Source organism: Meriones unguiculatus, chromosome 5 (assembly GCF_030254825.1).
Source record: "Meriones unguiculatus strain TT.TT164.6M chromosome 5, Bangor_MerUng_6.1, whole genome shotgun sequence".
Classification (NCBI taxonomy): domain Eukaryota; kingdom Metazoa; phylum Chordata; class Mammalia; order Rodentia; family Muridae; genus Meriones; species Meriones unguiculatus.
Window position 1 is genome coordinate 41472919 of NC_083353.1, and position 17943 is coordinate 41490861.

General features: G+C 51.5%; 1 protein-coding gene across 1 annotated transcript in view; it reads right to left on the minus strand.

The window, feature by feature from the left end:
* LOC110557350 (sperm motility kinase X-like) overlaps positions 1 to 14296 on the minus strand; it is a 31448-nt gene extending 17152 nt beyond the window's left edge. The window contains exons 1-3 of the mRNA XM_060383386.1: positions 13905 to 14296; positions 13487 to 13652; positions 13007 to 13201 (exon numbers count right to left, since the gene is read on the minus strand). Coding sequence (XP_060239369.1) covers positions 13007 to 13201; positions 13487 to 13652; positions 13905 to 14296 — 753 coding nt within the window. The remainder of the gene's footprint in view (positions 1 to 13006; positions 13202 to 13486; positions 13653 to 13904) is intronic.
* Positions 14297 to 17943: the final 3647 nt, after the last annotated feature.

Genomic DNA, 17943 nt, shown 5'->3' on the forward strand with positions numbered 1-17943 from the left:
ACACACACACACAAAAGCCAGGTGATCAAAAGACCATATAGTTCAGTTCAAAAATCGATTCAAAAATCAGAATTGTATGTAATCTTTATGGTATTAGTAGATTTCCCTGAATCTTATTGTAATTGCTGGCTCTCCATATGTAGAATGAGTTGTTTGGCATATAGAAACTGCTGACTTTATTCCTGATGGTTTAGAATTAACTTTATTATTTATGCAACTGCAAAAGGCTTAACAAAAGTAGAAACCCTCCATTATATATCACGCGGATTCGGTCTCATACCGGCTTCCAGGTCCATCGGTACAAGCAAATGAGGAAACTGATCAATTACAACACCTCAACATTTCATGAAAGACACGATGTTAAAAGTAAAAGTTAATTTTTTTTCTATAACTTGGGCAACAAGCAAAGAAATAATAAAAAATGTCCCACTTGTCCTCTGTATAACCACACTCGACTGCGTGCTGGAAATAAGCCTAGGGATACCAAAAGAGTGAAATATGGCAGATGGATGTGTTTCATTCTGCACAAATTGGAAAACAAAGGTATGTACACCGTACCATAGGTGTATACCCAGGGTTTCAACGGGCAACTGCTTTAAGTGCTGAAAAGGCTGATTGTGTAATTACACAGTTATTGGAAATAGTGGAAATTTTGGGGATACCTTCACAAGTTAAGACTGATAATGAACCTACATATATATGTAGTAAGATGAAGCAATTCTTTGCCTATTATACTATAAATCTTTATACTATAAATGATTTATAAAACTTCATACAATAAATGATTTATAAAATCTTTATCCTATAAATGATTTATAAAACTTCATACTATAAATGATTTATAAAATCTTTATACTATAGTATAAAATGATCTTTATATAACTTATACTATTGTAAAGATTTATAAATCATTTACACTATAGTATAAAGATCATTTAAATGATCTCTATATCATTTATACTATAAAGATTTATAAATCATTTATACTATAGTATAAAATAAATGATAGTATAGTATAAATCATAGTATAGTATAAGTGATTTATACTTCATTTATACTATAGTATATTATAAAGGATAGTATAGTATAAATTATATCATTTATACTATATATAGCATCATTTATACTATACTATCATTTATACTATATATATAGTAGCATTTGTACTATACTGTCATTTAAATGATAGTATAACATAAAGGATAGTATAGTATAAATTATACCCTGTATACTATATATAGTAACATTTATACCATACTATCATTTATACTAGATACTGTCATTTGTACTACACTATCATTTAAATGATAGCATAGTATAAATGATAGTATAATATAAATTATACTATTTATACTATATAGAGCATCATTTATACTAGCCTACCATTTATGCTATATATCCTTTATAGTATACTAAAGTATAAATGATTTATAAATCACTTATACTATATTATGATTTATACTATACTATCATTTATTTTATACTATAGTATAAATGATTTATAAATCTTTATAGTATGAAGGATATAGAGATCATTTAAATGATCTTTATACTATAGTGTAAATGATTTACAAATCTTTACAATAGTATATGTTACATAAAGATCATTTTATACTATAGTATAAAGATTTTCTAAATCATTTGTAGTATAAAGTTTTATAAATCATTTATAGCATAAAGATTTATAGTATAATAGGCAAAGAATTGCTTCATCTTACTACATATATATGTAGGTTCATTATCAGTCTTAATTTGTGAAGGTATCCCCAAAATTTCCACTATTTCCAATAACTGTGTAATTACACAATCAGCCTTTTCAGCACTTAAAGCAGTTGCCCGTTGAAACCCTGGGTATACACCTATGGTACGGTGTACATACCTTTGTTTTCCAATTTCTGCAGAATGAAACATATCCATCTGCCATATTAAATGTCCATCCTATGGGCTTAGAGTTGCTCAAGAGTGTTTCGGGTGTGGAAGTACATTATGGGGGCATGCTGTTGAAGATCGAGGCTATCTTCAAGGACCTTTGTCCTACATTCAAGTTCAGGGAAGCGTTAGGATGGATGGACCATACACGGTCAATCACACAGACATCTGTGTGTCTCACGATGTGATACTTGTTGCCACAGTCTAGGGAGAAAGAACACAAGAGATGAAGTCTTACCACTGTGATACTAGGATGGAAAGATAAGGCTTCCCAGAACTCTTCCCAAAGGCTGTGCAGGGATGATTAACTGTGTAAGAATATGCAAAGGGCAGAGACTTGAAGAAATGGAAGCAGCCTTAAGATCTGTCCAGCTGGTACATACACGAGGTAGGGGCTTGAGGCTGCCATGACACAGGGACACAGTGGGTTGCTCCTCCAAGAGTCTCTAGTTAGACTTGTCAGGACACCTATCACACCCTCACAGTGTGGCATGTGGTGGTGAGTGTGGGATCCAATGTGAATGGTCGCCTTGAAGGAACAAGGATAGATATGCAAGAGGTGAGTAACTAGGGCAGAATTGGTGTCAAGAGAGGGCACAGCTACCACTGCAGTCACTCCAAGACTGAGTTTTCCAGGCTTTGTTCTGAGTTGGGTCTGAGGACTCAAGCAATGTAACCTGTGATGGGTTTGGCATGTGTGTGGGTTCGGGGCTCTTGCAAAAGGATGGCAGGAGGCTCCTTCTAAAAAATTCCCATCAGGCTGTTTGTAGGCCGCAAATCTCAACCTGGGAACCCATCTTGGGGCAGGTAGGACAGGCAGACTGGAAACTATAGCACTAGGGAGAGATTAGTTACAAAGGACAGAAGGAAAAGTGAATAAAGTGAAGTGAAGTAATGCACTCACCTGGTGCTGAGGGTGGCTCCAAGGTCCCTTTTCATTGGAGTCATGTTCTTACATGAGGCAGCCTTTGTCTTAGCAGGAGGCAGGCAGCAGCAGCACAGATGTCTGAGGCCGTTCATGATTGTTTTCTTCACCTGCTTCCAGCATTGACGCCGGTTGTGGGGAAAGCTGTGTCAGCGTCCTGAGGCTGGCCATGTGTGGTGTCGTCCTCGGTCTCTTGCTGAGGGAGACCTGTGCCAGCTTCCTGAGGCTGGCCAGGTGTGGTGTCGTCCTCGGTCTCTAGCTGAGGGAGACCTGTGCCAGCGTCCTGGGGCTGGCCAGTTATGGTGTTGTCCTCTGTCACTTCCTGAGGGAGACCTGTGCCAGCATCCTGAGGCTGGCCAGGTGTGGTGTTGTCCTTGGTCTCTTCTTGAGGGAGACTTGTGCCAGCATCCTGAGGCTGGCCAGGTGTGGTGTTGTCCTTGATCCCTTGCTGATGGAGGAGACCTGTGCCAGCATCCTGAGACTGGCCAGGTGTGGTGTTGTCCTCGGTCCCTTGCTGAGGAAGAACTGTGCCAGCATCCTGAGGCTGGCCAGGTGTGGTGTTTTCCTCCGTCTCTTGCTGAGGGACACCTGTGCCAGCTTCCTGAGGCTGGCCAGGTGTGGTGTTGTCCTCGTTCTCTTGCTGAGGGAGACCTGTGCCAGCATCCTGAGGCTGGCCAGGTGTGATGTCTTCCTCGGTCTCTTGCTGAGGGAGAGCTGTTCCAGCTTCCTGAGGTTGGCCAGGTATGGTGTTGTCCTTGGTCTCTTCTTGAGGGAGACTTGTGCCAGCATCCTGAGGCTGGCCAGGTGTGGTGTTGTCCTTGATCTCTTGCTGAGGGAGACCTGTCCCAGCGTCCTGAGGCTGGCCAGGTGTGATGTCGTCCAAGGTCTCTTGCGGAGGGAGACCTGTGAGAGCTTCCTGAGGCAGGCCAGGTGTGATGTCGTCGTCGGTCTCTTGCTGAGGGAGACCTGTGCCAGCTTCCTGAGGCTGGCCTGGTATGGTGTTGTCCTCGGTGTCTTGCTGAGTGCATGATGTGCCAGCTTCCTGAGGCTGGCCAGGTGTGATGTCGTCCAAGGTCTCTTGCTGAGGGAGACCTGTGCCAGCATCCTGAGGCTGGCCAGCTGTGGTGTTGTCCTCGGTCTCTTGCTGAGGGAGACCTGTGCCAGCATCCTGAGGCTGGCCAGGTGTGGTGTTGTCCTCGGTCTCTTGCTGAGGGAGAGCTGTGCCAGCATCCTGAGGCTGGCCAGATGTGATGTCGTCCTCGGTCTCTTGCTGAGGGAGACGTGTGCCAGCATCTTGAGGCTGGCCAGGTGTGGTTTTGTCCTAGGTCTCTTGCTGAGGGAGACCTGTGCCAGCTTCCTGAGGCTGGCCAGGTGTGATGTCTTCCTCGGTCTCTTGCTGAGGGAGAGCTGTTCCACCTTCCTGAGGCTGGCCAGGTATGGTGTTGTCCTTGGTCTCTTCTTGAGGGAGACTTGTGCCAGCATCCTGAGGCTGGCCAGGTTTTGTGTTGTCCTCGGACTCTTGCTGAGGGAGACTTGTGCCAGCGCCCTGAGGCTGGCTAGTTATGGTGTTGTCCTCGGTCACTTCCTGAGGGAGACCTGTGCCAGCATCCTGAGGCTGGCCAGGTGTGGTATTGTCCTCGGTCTCTTGCTGAGGGAGACCTGTGCCAGCGTCCTGAGGCTGGCCAGTTATGGTATTGTCCTCGGTCACTTCCTGAGGGAGACCTGTGCCAGCATCCTGAGGCTGGCCAGGTGTGGTATTGTCCTCGGGCTCTTGCTGAGGGAGACCTGTGCCAGCGTCTTGAGGCTGGCAAGTTATGGTGTTGTCCTCGGTCACTTCGTGAGGGAGACCTGTGCCAGCATCCTGAGGATGGCCAGGTGTGGTGTTGTCCTCGGTCTCTTGCTGAGGGAGACCTGTGCCAGCATCCTGAGACTGGCCAGGTGTGGTGTTGTCCTCGGTCCCTTGCTGAGGAAGAACTGTGCCAGCATCCTGAGGCTGGCCAGGTGTGGTGTTTTCCTCCGTCTCTTGCTGAGGGAGACCTGTGCCAGCTTCCTGAGGCTGGCCAGGTGTGATGTTGTCCAAGGTCTCTTGCTGAGGGAGACCTGTGCCAGCATCTTGAGGCTGGCCAGGTGTGGTGTTGTCCTCGGTCTCTTGCGGAGGGAGACCTGTGCCAGCATCCTGAGGCTGGCCAGGTGTTGTGTTTTCCTTGGTCTCTTCTTGAGGGAGACTTGTGCCAGCATCCTGAGGCTGGCCAGGTGTCATGTTGTCCTTGGTCTCTTCTTGAGGGAGACTTGTGCCTGCATCCTCAGGCTGGCCAGGTGTTGTGTTGTCCTCGGTCTCTTGCTGAGGGAGACCTGTGCCAGCGTCTTGAGGCTGGCTAGTTATGGTGTTGTCCTCGGTCACTTCCTGAGGAAGAATTGTGCCAGCTTCCTGAGGCTGGCCAGGTGTGGTGTTGTCCTCGTTCTCTTGCTGAGAAAGAACTGTGCCAGCATCCTGCGGCTGGCCAGGTGTGGTGTTGTCCTCGGTCTCTTCTTGAGGGAGACCTGTGCCAGCATCCTGAGGCTGGCCAGGTGTGGTGTTGTCCTCGGTCTCTTGCTGAGGGAGACCTGTGCCAGCGTCCTGAGGCTGGCCAGTTATGGTGTTGTCCTCGTTCACTTCCTGAGGGAGACCTGTGCCAGCATCCTGAGGCTGGCCAGCTGTGGTGTTGTCTTCGGTCTCTTGCTGATGGAGACCTGTGCCAGCATCCTGAGGCTGGCCAGGTTTGGTGTTGTCCTCGGTCTCTTGCTGAGGGAGACCTGTGCCAGTATCCTGAGGCTGGCCAGGTATGGTGTTGTCCTCGGTCTCTTCCTGAGGGAGACCTGTGCCAGCGTCCTGAGGCTGGCCAGGTGGGATGTCATCCAAGGTCTCTTGCTGAGGGAGACCTGTACCAGCTTCCTGAGGCTGGCCAGGTGGGATGTCATCCAAGGACTCTTGCTGAGGGAGACCTGTACCAGCTTCCTGAGGCTGGCCAGGTGGGATGTCCTCCGCGGTCTCTTGCTGAGGGAGACCTGTGCCAGCTTACTGAGGCTTGCCAGGTGTGATGTTGTCCTCGGTCTCTTGCTGAGGGAGAACTGTGCCAGCTTCCTGAGGCCCTCCAGGTGTGGTGTCATCCTCGGTCTCTTCTTGAGGGAGACCTGTGCCAGCATCCTGAGGTTGGCCAGGTGTGGTGTTGTCCTCGGTCTCTTGCTGAGGGAGACCTGTGCCAGCGTCCTGAGGCTGGCCAGGTGTGATGTCGTCCAAGTTCTCTTGCTGAGGGAGACCTGTGCCAGCATCCTGAGGCGGGCCAGGTGTGATGTTGTCCTTAGTCTCTTGCTGAGGGAGACCTGTGCCAGCTTCCTGAGGCTGGCCAGGTGTGGTGTTGTCCTCGTTCTCTTGCTGAGGGAGACCTGTGCCAGCATCCTGAGGCTGGCCAGGTGTGATGTCTTCCTCGGTCTCTTGCTGAGGGAGAGCTGTTCCAGCTTCCTGAGGCTGGCCAGGTATGGTGTTGTCCTTGGTCTCTTCTTGAGGGAGACTTGTGCCAGCATCCTGAGGCTGGCCAGGTGTGGTGTTGTCCTTGATCTCTTGCTGAGGGAGACCTGTCCCAGCGTCCTGAGGCTGGCCAGGTGTGATGTCGTCCAAGGTCTCTTGCGGAGGGAGACCTGTGAGAGCTTCCTGAGGCAGGCCAGGTGTGATGTCGTCCTCGGTCTCTTGCTGAGGGAGACCTGTGCCAGCTTCCTGAGGCTGGCCTGGTATGGTGTTGTCCTCGGTGTCTTGCTGAGGACATGATGTGCCAGCTTCCTGAGGCTGGCCAGGTGTGATGTCGTCCAAGGTCTCTTGCTGAGGGAGACCTGTGCCAGCATCCTGAGGCTGGCCAGCTGTGGTGTTGTCCTCGGTCTCTTGCTGAGGGAGACCTGTGCCAGCATCCTGAGGCTGGCCAGGTGTGGTGTTGTCCTCGGTCTCTTGCTGAGGGAGAGCTGTGCCAGCATCCTGAGGCTGGCCAGATGTGATGTCGTCCAAGGTCTCTTGCTGAGTGAGACGTGTGCCAGCATCTTGAGGCTGGCCAGGTGTGGTTTTGTCCTAGGTCTCTTGCTGAGGGAGACCTGTGCCAGCTTCCTGAGGCTGGCCAGGTGTGATGTCTTCCTCGGTCTCTTGCTGAGGGAGAGCTGTTCCACCTTCCTGAGGCTGGCCAGGTATGGTGTTGTCCTTGGTCTCTTCTTGAGGGAGACTTGTGCCAGCATCCTGAGGCTGGCCAGGTTTTGTGTTGTCCTCGGACTCTTGCTGAGGGAGACCTGTGCCAGCGGCCTGAGGTTGGCTAGTTATGGTGTTGTCCTCGGTCACTTCCTGAGGGAGACCTGTGCCAGCATCCTGAGGCTGGCCAGGTGTGGTATTGTCCTCGGTCTCTTGCTGAGGGAGACCTGTGCCAGCGTCCTGAGGCTGGCCAGTTATGGTGTTGTCCTCGGTCACTTCCTGAGGGAGACCTGTGCCAGCATCCTGAGGCTGGCGAGGTTTGGTGTTGTCCTCGGGCTCTTGCTGAGGGAGACGTGGTCCAGCATCCTGAGGCTGGCCATGTGTGGTGTCGTCCTCGGTCTCTTGCTGAGGGAGACCTGTGCCAGCTTCCTGAGGCTGGCCAGGTGTGGTGTTGTCCTCGGTCTCTTGCTGAGGGAGACCTGTGCCAGCGTCTTGAGGCTGGCTAGTTATGGTGTTGTCCTCGGTCACTTCGTGAGGGAGACCTGTGCCAGCATCCTGAGGATGGCCAGGTGTGGTGTTGTCCTCGGTCTCTTGCTGAGGGAGACCTGTGCCAGCATCCTGAGGCTGGCCAGGTGTGGTGTTGTCCTCGGTCTCTTGCTGAGGGAGACCTGTGCCAGCATCCTGAGGATGGCCAGGTGTGGTGTTGTCCTCGGTCACTTCCTGAGGGAGACCTGTGCCAGCATCCTGAGGCTGGCGAGGTTTGGTGTTGTCCTCGGGCTCTTGCTGAGGGAGACGTGGTCCAGCATCCTGAGGCTGGCCATGTGTGGTGTCGTCCTCGGTCTCTTGCTGAGGGAGACCTGTGCCAGCTTCCTGAGGCTGGCCAGGTGTGGTGTTGTCCTCGGTCTCTTGCTGAGGGAGACCTGTGCCAGCGTCTTGAGGCTGGCTAGTTATGGTGTTGTCCTCGGTCACTTCGTGAGGGAGTCCTGTGCCAGCATCCTGAGGATGGCCAGGTGTGGTATTGTCCTCGGTCTCTTGCTGAGGGAGACCTGTGCCAGCATCCTGAGGCTGGCCAGGTGTGGTGTTGTCCTCGGTCTCTTGCTGAGGGAGAGCTGTGCCAGCATCCTGAGCCTGGCCAGATGTGATGTCGTCCAAGGTCTCTTGCTGAGGGAGACGTGTGCCAGCATGTTGAGGCTGGCCAGGTGTGGTTTTGTCCTAGGTCTCTTGCTGAGGGAGACCTGTGCCAGCTTCCTGAGGCTGGCCAGGTGTGATGTCTTCCTCGGTCTCTTGCTGAGGGAGAGCTGTTCCACCTTCCTGAGGCTGGCCAGGTATGGTGTTGTCCTTGGTCTCTTCTTGAGGGAGACTTGTGCCAGCATCCTGAGGCTGGCCAGGTTTTGTGTTGTCCTCGGACTCTTGCTGAGGGAGACCTGTGCCAGCGCCCTGAGGTTGGCTAGTTATGGTGTTGTCCTCGGTCACTTCCTGAGGGAGACCTGTGCCAGCATCCTGAGGCTGGCCAGGTGTGGTATTGTCCTCGGTCTCTTGCTGAGGGAGACCTGTGCCAGCGTCCTGAGGCTGGCCAGTTATGGTGTTGTCCTCGGTCACTTCCTGAGGGAGACCTGTGCCAGCATCCTGAGGCTGGCGAGGTTTGGTGTTGTCCTCGGGCTCTTGCTGAGGGAGACGTGGTCCAGCATTCTGAGGCTGGCCATGTGTGGTGTTGTCCTCGGTCTCTTGCTGAGGGAGACCTGTGCCAGCTTCCTGAGGCTGGCCAGGTGTGGTGTTGTCCTCGGTCTCTTGCTGAGGGAGACCTGTGCCAGCGTCTTGAGGCTGGCTAGTTATGGTGTTGTCCTCGGTCATTTCGTGAGGGAGACCTGTGCCAGCATCCTGAGGATGGCCAGGTGTGGTGTTGTCCTCGGTCTCTTGCTGAGGGAGACCTGTGCCAGCATCCTGAGGCTGGCCAGGTGTGGTGTTGTCCTCGGTCTCTTGCTGAGGGAGACCTGTGCCAGCATCCTGAGGATGGCCAGGTGTGGTGTTGTCCTCGGTCACTTCCTGAGGGAGACCTGTGCCAGCATCCTGAGGCTGGCGAGGTTTGGTGTTGTCCTCGGGCTCTTGCTGAGGGAGACGTGGTCCATTATCCTGAGGCTGGCCATGTGTGGTGTCGTCCTCGGTCTTTTGCTGAGGGAGACCTGTGCCAGCTTCCTGAGGCTGGCCAGGTGTGGTGTTGTCCTCGGTCTCTTGCTGAGGGAGACCTGTGCCAGCGTCTTGAGGCTGGCTAGTTATGGTGTTGTCCTCGGTCACTTCGTGAGGGAGTCCTGTGCCAGCATCCTGAGGATGGCCAGGTGTGGTATTGTCCTCGGTCTCTTGCTGAGGGAGACCTGTGCCAGCATCCTGAGGCTGGCCAGGTGTGGTGTTGTCCTCGGTCTCTTGCTGAGGGAGACCTGTGCCAGCATCCTGAGGATGGCCAGGTGTGGTGTTGTCCTCGGTCACTTCCTGAGGGAGACCTGTGCCAGCATCCTGAGGCTGGCCAGGTGTGGTGTTGTCCTCGGTCTCTTGCTGAGGGAGACCTGTGCCAGCATCCTCAGGCTGGCCGGGTGTGGTGTTGTCCTTGGTCTCTTGCTGAGGGAGACCTGTGCCAGCGTCCTGAGGCTGGCCAGGTGTGATGTCGTCCAAGGTCTCTTGCGGAGGGAGACCTGTGCCAGCTTCCTGAGGCAGGCCAGGTGTGGTGTTGTCCTCGGTCTCTTGCTGAGGGAGACCTGTCCCAGCGTCCTGAGGCTGGCCAGGTGTGATGTCGTCCAAGGTCTCTTGCGGAGGGAGACCTGTGAGAGCTTCCTGAGGCAGGCCAGGTGTGATGTCGTCCTCGGTCTCTTGCTGAGTGAGACCTGTGCCAGCTTCCTGAGGCTGGCCTGGTATGGTGTTGTCCTCGGTGTCTTGCCGAGGGCATGATGTGCCAGCTTCCTGAGGCTGGCCAGGTGTGATGTCGTCCAAGGTCTCTTGCTGAGGGAGACCTGTGCCAGCATCCTGAGGCTGGCCAGCTGTGGTGTTGTCCTCGGTCTCTTGCTGAGGGAGACCTGTGCCAGCATCCTGAGGCTGGCCAGATGTGATGTTGTCCTCGGTCTCTTGCTGAGGGAGAGCTGTGCCAGCATCCTGAGGCTGGCCAGGTGTGGTGTTGTCCTCGGTCTCTTGCTGAGGGAGACCTGTTCCAGCGTCCTGAGGCTGGCCAGGTGTGATGTCGTCCAAGGTCTCTTGCTGAGGGAGACCTGTGCCAGCATCCTGAGGCTGGGCAGGTGTGGTGTTGTCCTCGTTCTCTTGCTGAGGGAGACCTCTGCCAGCATCCTGTGGCTGGCCAGGTGTGGTGTTGTCCTCAGTCTCTTGCTGAGGGAAACCTGTGCCAGCGTCCTGAGGCTGGCCAGGTGTGATGTCGTCCAAGGTCTCTTGCTGAGGGAGACCTGTGCCAGCATCCTGAGGCTGGGCAGGTGTGGTGTTGTCCTCGTTCTCTTGCTGAGGGAGTCCTGTGCCAGCATCCTGCGGCTGGCCAGGTGTGGTGTTGTCCTCGGTCTCTTGCTGAGGGAGACCTGTGCCAGCGTCCTGAGGCTGGCCAGGTGTGGTGTCTTCCTCGGTCTCTTGCTGAGGGAGAGCTGTGCCAGCATCCTGAGGCTGGCCAGGCCTGATGTTGTCGCCCTCGTTCTCTTCCTCCTTGGTCTCTTCAGTTATGATGGTATCCTCCTTGATCTCTTTTGTTGTGATGGTATCTCGTATGATGGTGTCTGGTATGATGTTGTTTCCCTTGTTCTCTTCCTCCTTGGTCTCTTCAGTCATGGTGTCCTCCTTGATCTCTTTGTCGTGATGGTTTCTCATATGGTGTCTGGTATGATGGTGTTTGGTACGATGGTGTCTGGTGTGATGGTGTCCTCCCTGGTCAATTTTAGTGTGATGGTGTGTGGTAGGATGGTTTATTGGGGCAGGTGGGACAGGGAGATTGGAAACTATATCACTATGGGGAGAAGTTTTACTATGTGGAAAAGATCATATTTCCTGCCAAGAAACGGGGAATAAAGGACAATCACTACCCAGAGGACAGTCTGTGATGTTTATGCAGGCTGGAGGAGAGAGCAAGGGATCAGTGTGCCACATAAAGCTTTAGGGCACCTCTGCACCTCAGCCAATCCCCTCTGTGGAAGACCCAGTGGAAAGGCAGCCCCTCCTGCCTGGGATTTTACCTGGACAGATCTGCACTGGGATAGGTCCTGTGCAGAATGCTCCTGTGACCACACGGGCTTCTGGACATCTGGCCTGGCTTCCCTGAGAGGCTTTCCACATCTCATCCAGGCTGATCCCCAACCCTTGGCCCACAAGCCATGGAGATGGGGCCTGTCGTCTTTAGGACTTCAAAGCAAAAAGACACAGGTAAGTGACTCTTACTGACTTTGAAGCACACAGAACTTTCTGTGCTTGCCCTGCAGCACCAAAGTGCCCTACTGGTCTCTCAGCAATCTCTGCTGACTTTGCCATGCCCCACCTGCTCCTCTTCCTGCTTTATCAGCACATGTATACAATCTACTTCTTGCTCAACAAGCCTGAGGTCACATTACCGTGATTTCTATGGTATTGGTCTTTCTGAAGTGACAGAGGTTGTTAAGTTCACAGGTGTGCCAAGTGGGCAAATTATCATTAGTTACAATGGACAGAAGGAAAAGTGAATAAAATGAAGTGAAGTAATGCACTCACCTGGTGCTGAGGGTGGCTCCAAGGTCCCTTTTCATTGGAGTCATGTTCTTACATGAGGCGGCCTTTGTCTTAGCAGGAGGCAGGCAGCAGCAGCACAGATGTCTGAGGCCATTCATGATTGTCTTCTTCACCCGCTTCCAGTGTTGACCCCGGTTGCGGGGGGAAGCTGTGCCAGCGTCCTGAGGCTGGCCAGGTGTGATGTTGTCTTCGGTATCTTGCTGAGGGAGAGCTGTGCCAGCATCCTGAGGATGGCCAGGTGTGATGTTGTCCTCGGTCTCTTGCTGAGGGAGACCTGTGCCAGCGTCCTGAGGCTGGCCAGATGTGATGTTGTCCTCGGACTCTTCCTGAGGGAGACCTGTGCCAGCATCCTGAGGATGGCTAGGTGTGGTGTTGTCCTCGGTCTCTTCCTGAGGGAGACCTGTGCCAGCGTCCTGATGCTGGCCAGGTGTGGTGTTGTCCTCGGTCTCTTCCTGAGGGAGACCTGTGCCAGCATCCTGAGGCTGGCCAGGTATGGTGGTGTCCTCGGTCTCATGCTGAGGGAGACCTGTGCCAGTATCCTGAGGTTGGCCAGGTGTGATGTGGTCCTCGTTCTCTTGCTGAGGGAGACCTGTGCCAGCATCCTGAGGCTGGCCAGGTATGGTGTCGTCCTCGTTCTCTTCCTGAGGGCGTGCTGTGCCAGCGTCCTGAGGCTGGCCAGGTGTGATGTTGTCGTCCTTGGTCTCTTCCTGTGGGGAAGCTATGCCAGCATCCTGAGGCTGGAGGGGTATGGTGTTGTCTTCGGTCTCTTGCTGAGGGAGACCTGTGCCAGCGTCCTGAGGCTGGCCATGTATGGTGTTGTCCTCGGTCTCTTCCTGAGGGAGACATGTGCCAGCATCCTGAGGCTGGCCAGGTGTGGTGTTGTCCTCGGTCTCTTGCTGAGGGAGACCTGTGCCAGCTTCCTGATGCTGGCCAGGTGTGGTGTTGTCCTCGGTCTCTTGCTGAGGGAGACCTGTGCCAGCATCCTGAGGCTGGGCAGGAGTGATATCGTCCTCGGTCTCTTGCTGAGGGAGACCTGTGCCAGCTTCGTGAGGCTGGCCAGGTGTGATGTTGTTCTCGGTCTCTTGCTGAGGGAGAGCTGTACCAGCGTCCTGAGGCTGGCCAGCTGTGATGTTGTCCTCCTGGGTCTCTCTCTCCTCGGTCTCTTCCTCCTCCCTCACTTCAGGCATGGTGTCCTCCTTGATGATGTTTACTCTCAGGGCAATGATTGCTTCTTGAGCATCGATGTCTTCCTGTGTTAGGGTCTTTTCCTCTGCGACTATATTCGACTCTATCTCTATGACTGTCGTCATCTCTGATAAATCCTCAGAGGAGGAGCTTGAGCTGTCCTCTTCCTCCAGACCCAGAGATGGATGGTCACTATCAGTGTGGCTGTCACGTGATCCAACCTGTGAAAAATAAACATTCATTTCCAGGATGCTGCCCTTGATGGACTTAGCAATAGGACAGCCCAGGTGGAGAGGGTGTGTGTCTGGATGGCAGCATAGGGTGGCAGGCATGCTATGGCATCTGGCAAGTTTCCTGGAATAATGCTCCTCCTCTTTTTCCTGGCCCTTAGATGGCAAGGTAAAGGTATAGGGAACAGGTTCAGCTCTCCTTAGGGATCCAGGATAAGTGTAAGGCTCTTTCAGGGAGAGGACAGTGCCTGGCTGCCTGGGTTTCTCAGGATTCACCTGGTTGTGGCCACAGTCCCCCGCAGGTGACTGGTGCTGCAATATAAGGTAAGTTGCCATCACCTCGTCGTATTTTTGGTCTCTCAGGGATTCAATGATTACTTCAGGCTTATAGCCCATGACTCTCATGGTCCCGACAATGCTAGGGCTCGGGGTGCCTGGGAGGCTAGGGGTGGAGGTAGGTGGTGAACGTGCCTCACTGGCCCTGATCACGGGGCGCCTCATGATGTCCTTGATGGTGGGCCTTCTGCCGGGATTGATTATCAGTAATTCCAAGATGACATTGAAAATGTCGATAGAAACATGCTTAGGAATGGTGAAGTTGCCTGAGGTGACCTCGTTCCTCATGCCTGCCACAGATTTGGCTTGGAAAGGGAAGTGCCCAGCCACCATGAGAAAGAGGAGAATCCCTAAACACCACATGTCGATGGGGTACGCATCGTATTCCCCCCGTGCAAAGAGTTCTGGGGCACAATAGGGCAGAGTGCCACAGAAACCCCGCAGCTTCTGCCCAGGAGTTACTTTCACAGCGAGGCTAAAATCAATCAGCTTGGCATTCCCCCTGCAGTCCATAAGGATGTTGGTGGCTTTTATATCTCTATGGACAACTTGATTGTTATGACAGTAATTCACTGCATGCACCACCTGAGTAAATATCCTTTCAGCCTCGCACTCCGGTAGAGACCCCCGTTCCAGGATCCGCCGCAGCAGCTCTCCCTCTGAGGCATGCTCCATCACCAGGTAGGTGATCTCTTCCGTCTCGATCACGTGAAAAAGTTTGATGATAATGGGGTGGTTCATGGATTTCATAACGCTTATTTCACTGTTAAAAATCGAGTTGTACTTCTTCTTATTTCTAAGGAGTTTTACAGCCACACAGGTCACAGTGGGAACATGGAAGGCGAGTTTCACTTCAGAAAAATGTCCATGTCCCAGAGTCCTCATCATTCTATAGTCGGTGTTGAAGGGGTCCTCCACAGAGGAGCAGGCCTCCATGTCCTGCTTCAGAGTCAGGCCCTCCTCCTTCATATGGCTAGAGACAAAAAGTTCAATGAGAAAGTTGACAGACTTAAAATCAGGCCTAGGAGAGTATTTAGAGCTATGAATTCCTACATCCAAAAGACTAGGAAAGGAAGGAAGGAAGAGGTCAGACACATTTCAGACCACCTAACTGGGTACTTAAATGCTTAGATAGACAAGAATGAAGTATGTTCCAAAGCAGTGTAGAGCAAACTATGACAGATTGGTTTGACAGGAATCAACTGCAAACTGGAAGAACCAACCAAAGGGTTCTAGAAACTAAGAGCCACTGATAAGAAAGGACGGTCATCCCCTAACCCTGAGCTCACCTGTACTGGGAGAGAGCAGGCACGAATAAAATTAGATGCGAGAGAAGTATATAGAACAACAGACACCTGCCAAGCCCGGCGGTGTCCGTGCTGGGCAGCCAGGCCCTGAGTCCAGGTACAACTAGCTCTGCAAAGGACCTACCGAAATTTGGTTCTTAGGATCCAGGTCAGGTGGCTCACAATTACTCCAAACCCAGCTCTAGGAGATCCTACACCACGGGCCTCTGAGGGCATCCATACACATGTTCACATGCCCACACGCAAGTGCACTCTCTGCTACTACACATCAATTACATGGTGATAATGTCTATCTAGATAATGCTACAGGAAGTTATGATCTCCCACAGAAGAGCAGCACATCAAACCTAGTTCTAAGAGTACATGCTCTTGAAATGATGGGCCAGCTCTCCAGATTACCCCATCCCCAAAAATCTTTACTTTAAAACAAAGAGGGTCCCTTACATGAATTGGAGGAGACTTTCTGTGTACAAAATAAACATAATAAAATGTTCTCAGATAGAAAACAGAATGAACTTACTATGATGGTTCAAAATCTTCACAAATCCAGGAATGTCCTGTCACAGGTGCAGAAGTCAAATTACTCTCTAACAAGAACTTCTGCTCTGTAAGACAAGAGGAGAGGAGAATGGTGTGAGTGTGTGAGGGAGGGACTAGAAGGAGACTTTATGTTTATTAAACAAACATAATAAAATATTGTAGGTTAGAGAACAGAAGGCACTTACTATAGGGTGGTCAAAACAGCTACTAAAATGTGAGTCTTGTTTAGTCTGTCACGGGTACAGAAGTCCAGTTGCTCTCCAACCAAGAGCTTCTGCTCTGTAAGACAGGAAGCAGGCTCAGCCAGAGCCTTAAGTGGATAGGTGTCACAATGGCTCCTTGTGGTGTCAGAGCAAGGAATGGACCAGTGATCACTAGGCACATCTTCCTGGTTCCCTCACATTCTGTCCTCAGGGACAGAAAAGCTGGTCTAGGGCAGTGGGGCAGTAGGGGCCTGAGGAAGCTGGTTACACTCCACTGTCTGTCCACAGTGATGCCCAGAGACCCACCTCTTCCTGCTAGGTCCACTGCCCAAGGTCCACAGTTTGCCCCACGTGGTGCCACCTGGTTAGAACATTGTTCAAACACTTGATTCTTTGTGGGACTCTTGACACCCAAACCTTAAGGAGGACACACACACACACACACACACACACACACACACTACATATAGACATGGTACAACTAGCTGTATCCTGACTGAGAGTCCTTCATGGGTCAGCTGATGGACCTTAGACAAGAGGTTGCGGTGAAAGTCAGGAAAGTCTCATAAAGGATAAATACTTGGCACTTGGCAAAGCTAGAAAAGTGGAAGCAGGAGGATCAGTTCAAGTCCTCTTTGGCCACACAGAGATGCTGAGGCCAGCCTGTGCTACAGGAGACCCTGTAGGAGACCCTGCCTCACCAAATACAAAAGCAATAGCAAAGAGAAGATGAGGAAGGACTGCTTTTGTTTTCTGCATGACCTAGGTTCCCAACTGCTTCAAAAGTTCAAGGTTGCTGTTACACTCGGGGCCTAGCCACAAATGCTTGTGACAACAACGCTTGAGGATGGAGGGCTGATCAGCCATTTCCATGCACCTGAAGCTAGGCTCCTATCACCTCCCACCAAAAGTCATCAGTTTTTCACATTAAGTGGACCTCACAGCACCCACCCAAGCTGCGGGACATACGCCAGAGAAACTGGGTGGAAGTTTACAGGAGGTCAACAAGGATGTTCACTCTTCATAGAACGTGCAACACTCACTTGAGCACTGGATAGCAAGTCTAGTTAACTAAACCATCACACAATGAACGGGAGACACAGGTACCGTTCAGCAACGGGCACCAAAGCGCAACTTGCCAGTTCTGTAATCAGATATCAGATTTTTGGAAGTCACAGACCATAGACATTCCGCTCATCACCAACACCTTGGCAAAACAGAAAGGAACCTGAAGGGCTTTGTTTCTGGACCATGAAGGTTCTGTTACCCACTGCCTTTCCCCAAACATGAACAGATTAAGGTTGTAGGAAGGAGTTTTATCCAAGCCTAGACTTGGAAATTTGGGTAGACTGCCCTTGACCATAAAAAATCCCCTGTTTCTCCAAAAAGACAGGTGCTTATTTTGGGGATTGGGGTCTGTGCAGTCCTGGGCAGATAATTCCAGCACTAGGCGGTTTTTGTTCCTGAATATGTTCTTTGAGGTGTACGACCAGCAGAACTCAAGAGCACAAACTCGACCCTTTGCTTCAAAATCATTATTGGCCATCCCTCCGGTGCCTGATAACACCCTAGCTTGGTGGCATAATCACCCTCCTCAATATAGAAGATAACCCACGAACGTACAGCTGCAGGCAGAGAGAAGGACAGAAGTAGGCTGGAGGGCAGGGCATGGCAAGTCTCACCTAGGAAAGTCCCATCCTTCCTCAAAAACAAGCTCCTTTTAGACTTACACTTATTCTATCCCTGAATTCCTTTTCAACTGCCCTCTTCCACAATCACCATCACAAGATCTGAGCTGACGCTTGTCTCTAGCCCCTTTGTTGGACTAATGCCTCTTGACCTGCCAGGTAGATCCTGAGATAACCAGCTAGGAGGAGCCTTTGTGCTAGAACCCAGAGAACATCCCGTGTGTCCATCAGTCCTCTGGACAGGAGTCCACGGCACTTGGCCCGTACTTGTACTTGGGAAGCAAGTTGCTGAACAGCAAAGGGAAAGAGTGAGGGGCTTGGAAGGGGTGGGCAGTAGGCAGTGTCATCAGGGGAATGTATTCAAAGTTCCCCATGTCCGTGTACGGAAGTGTCACTGGGCGATCGATCACTCGTGTTGTGTAGTTGATATAAATACTGTGATAGCGAGATACAATCAAAGTGAGCGTGAGATAGATGAAGAATATAACGGTAAGCATAATCATGCCTGAAACCAATGAATGAATAAATAGAGGCGATTGCCACAAAACCAACAGTGTTAGAGGGAAACTCAATCAGCCGAGGGTCAACTGGTCTGGTTGTCCTAGGGGAGCTGGCCAATGCTGTGATTCACCAACTCTCAAACCATTCAATCTAGCAAC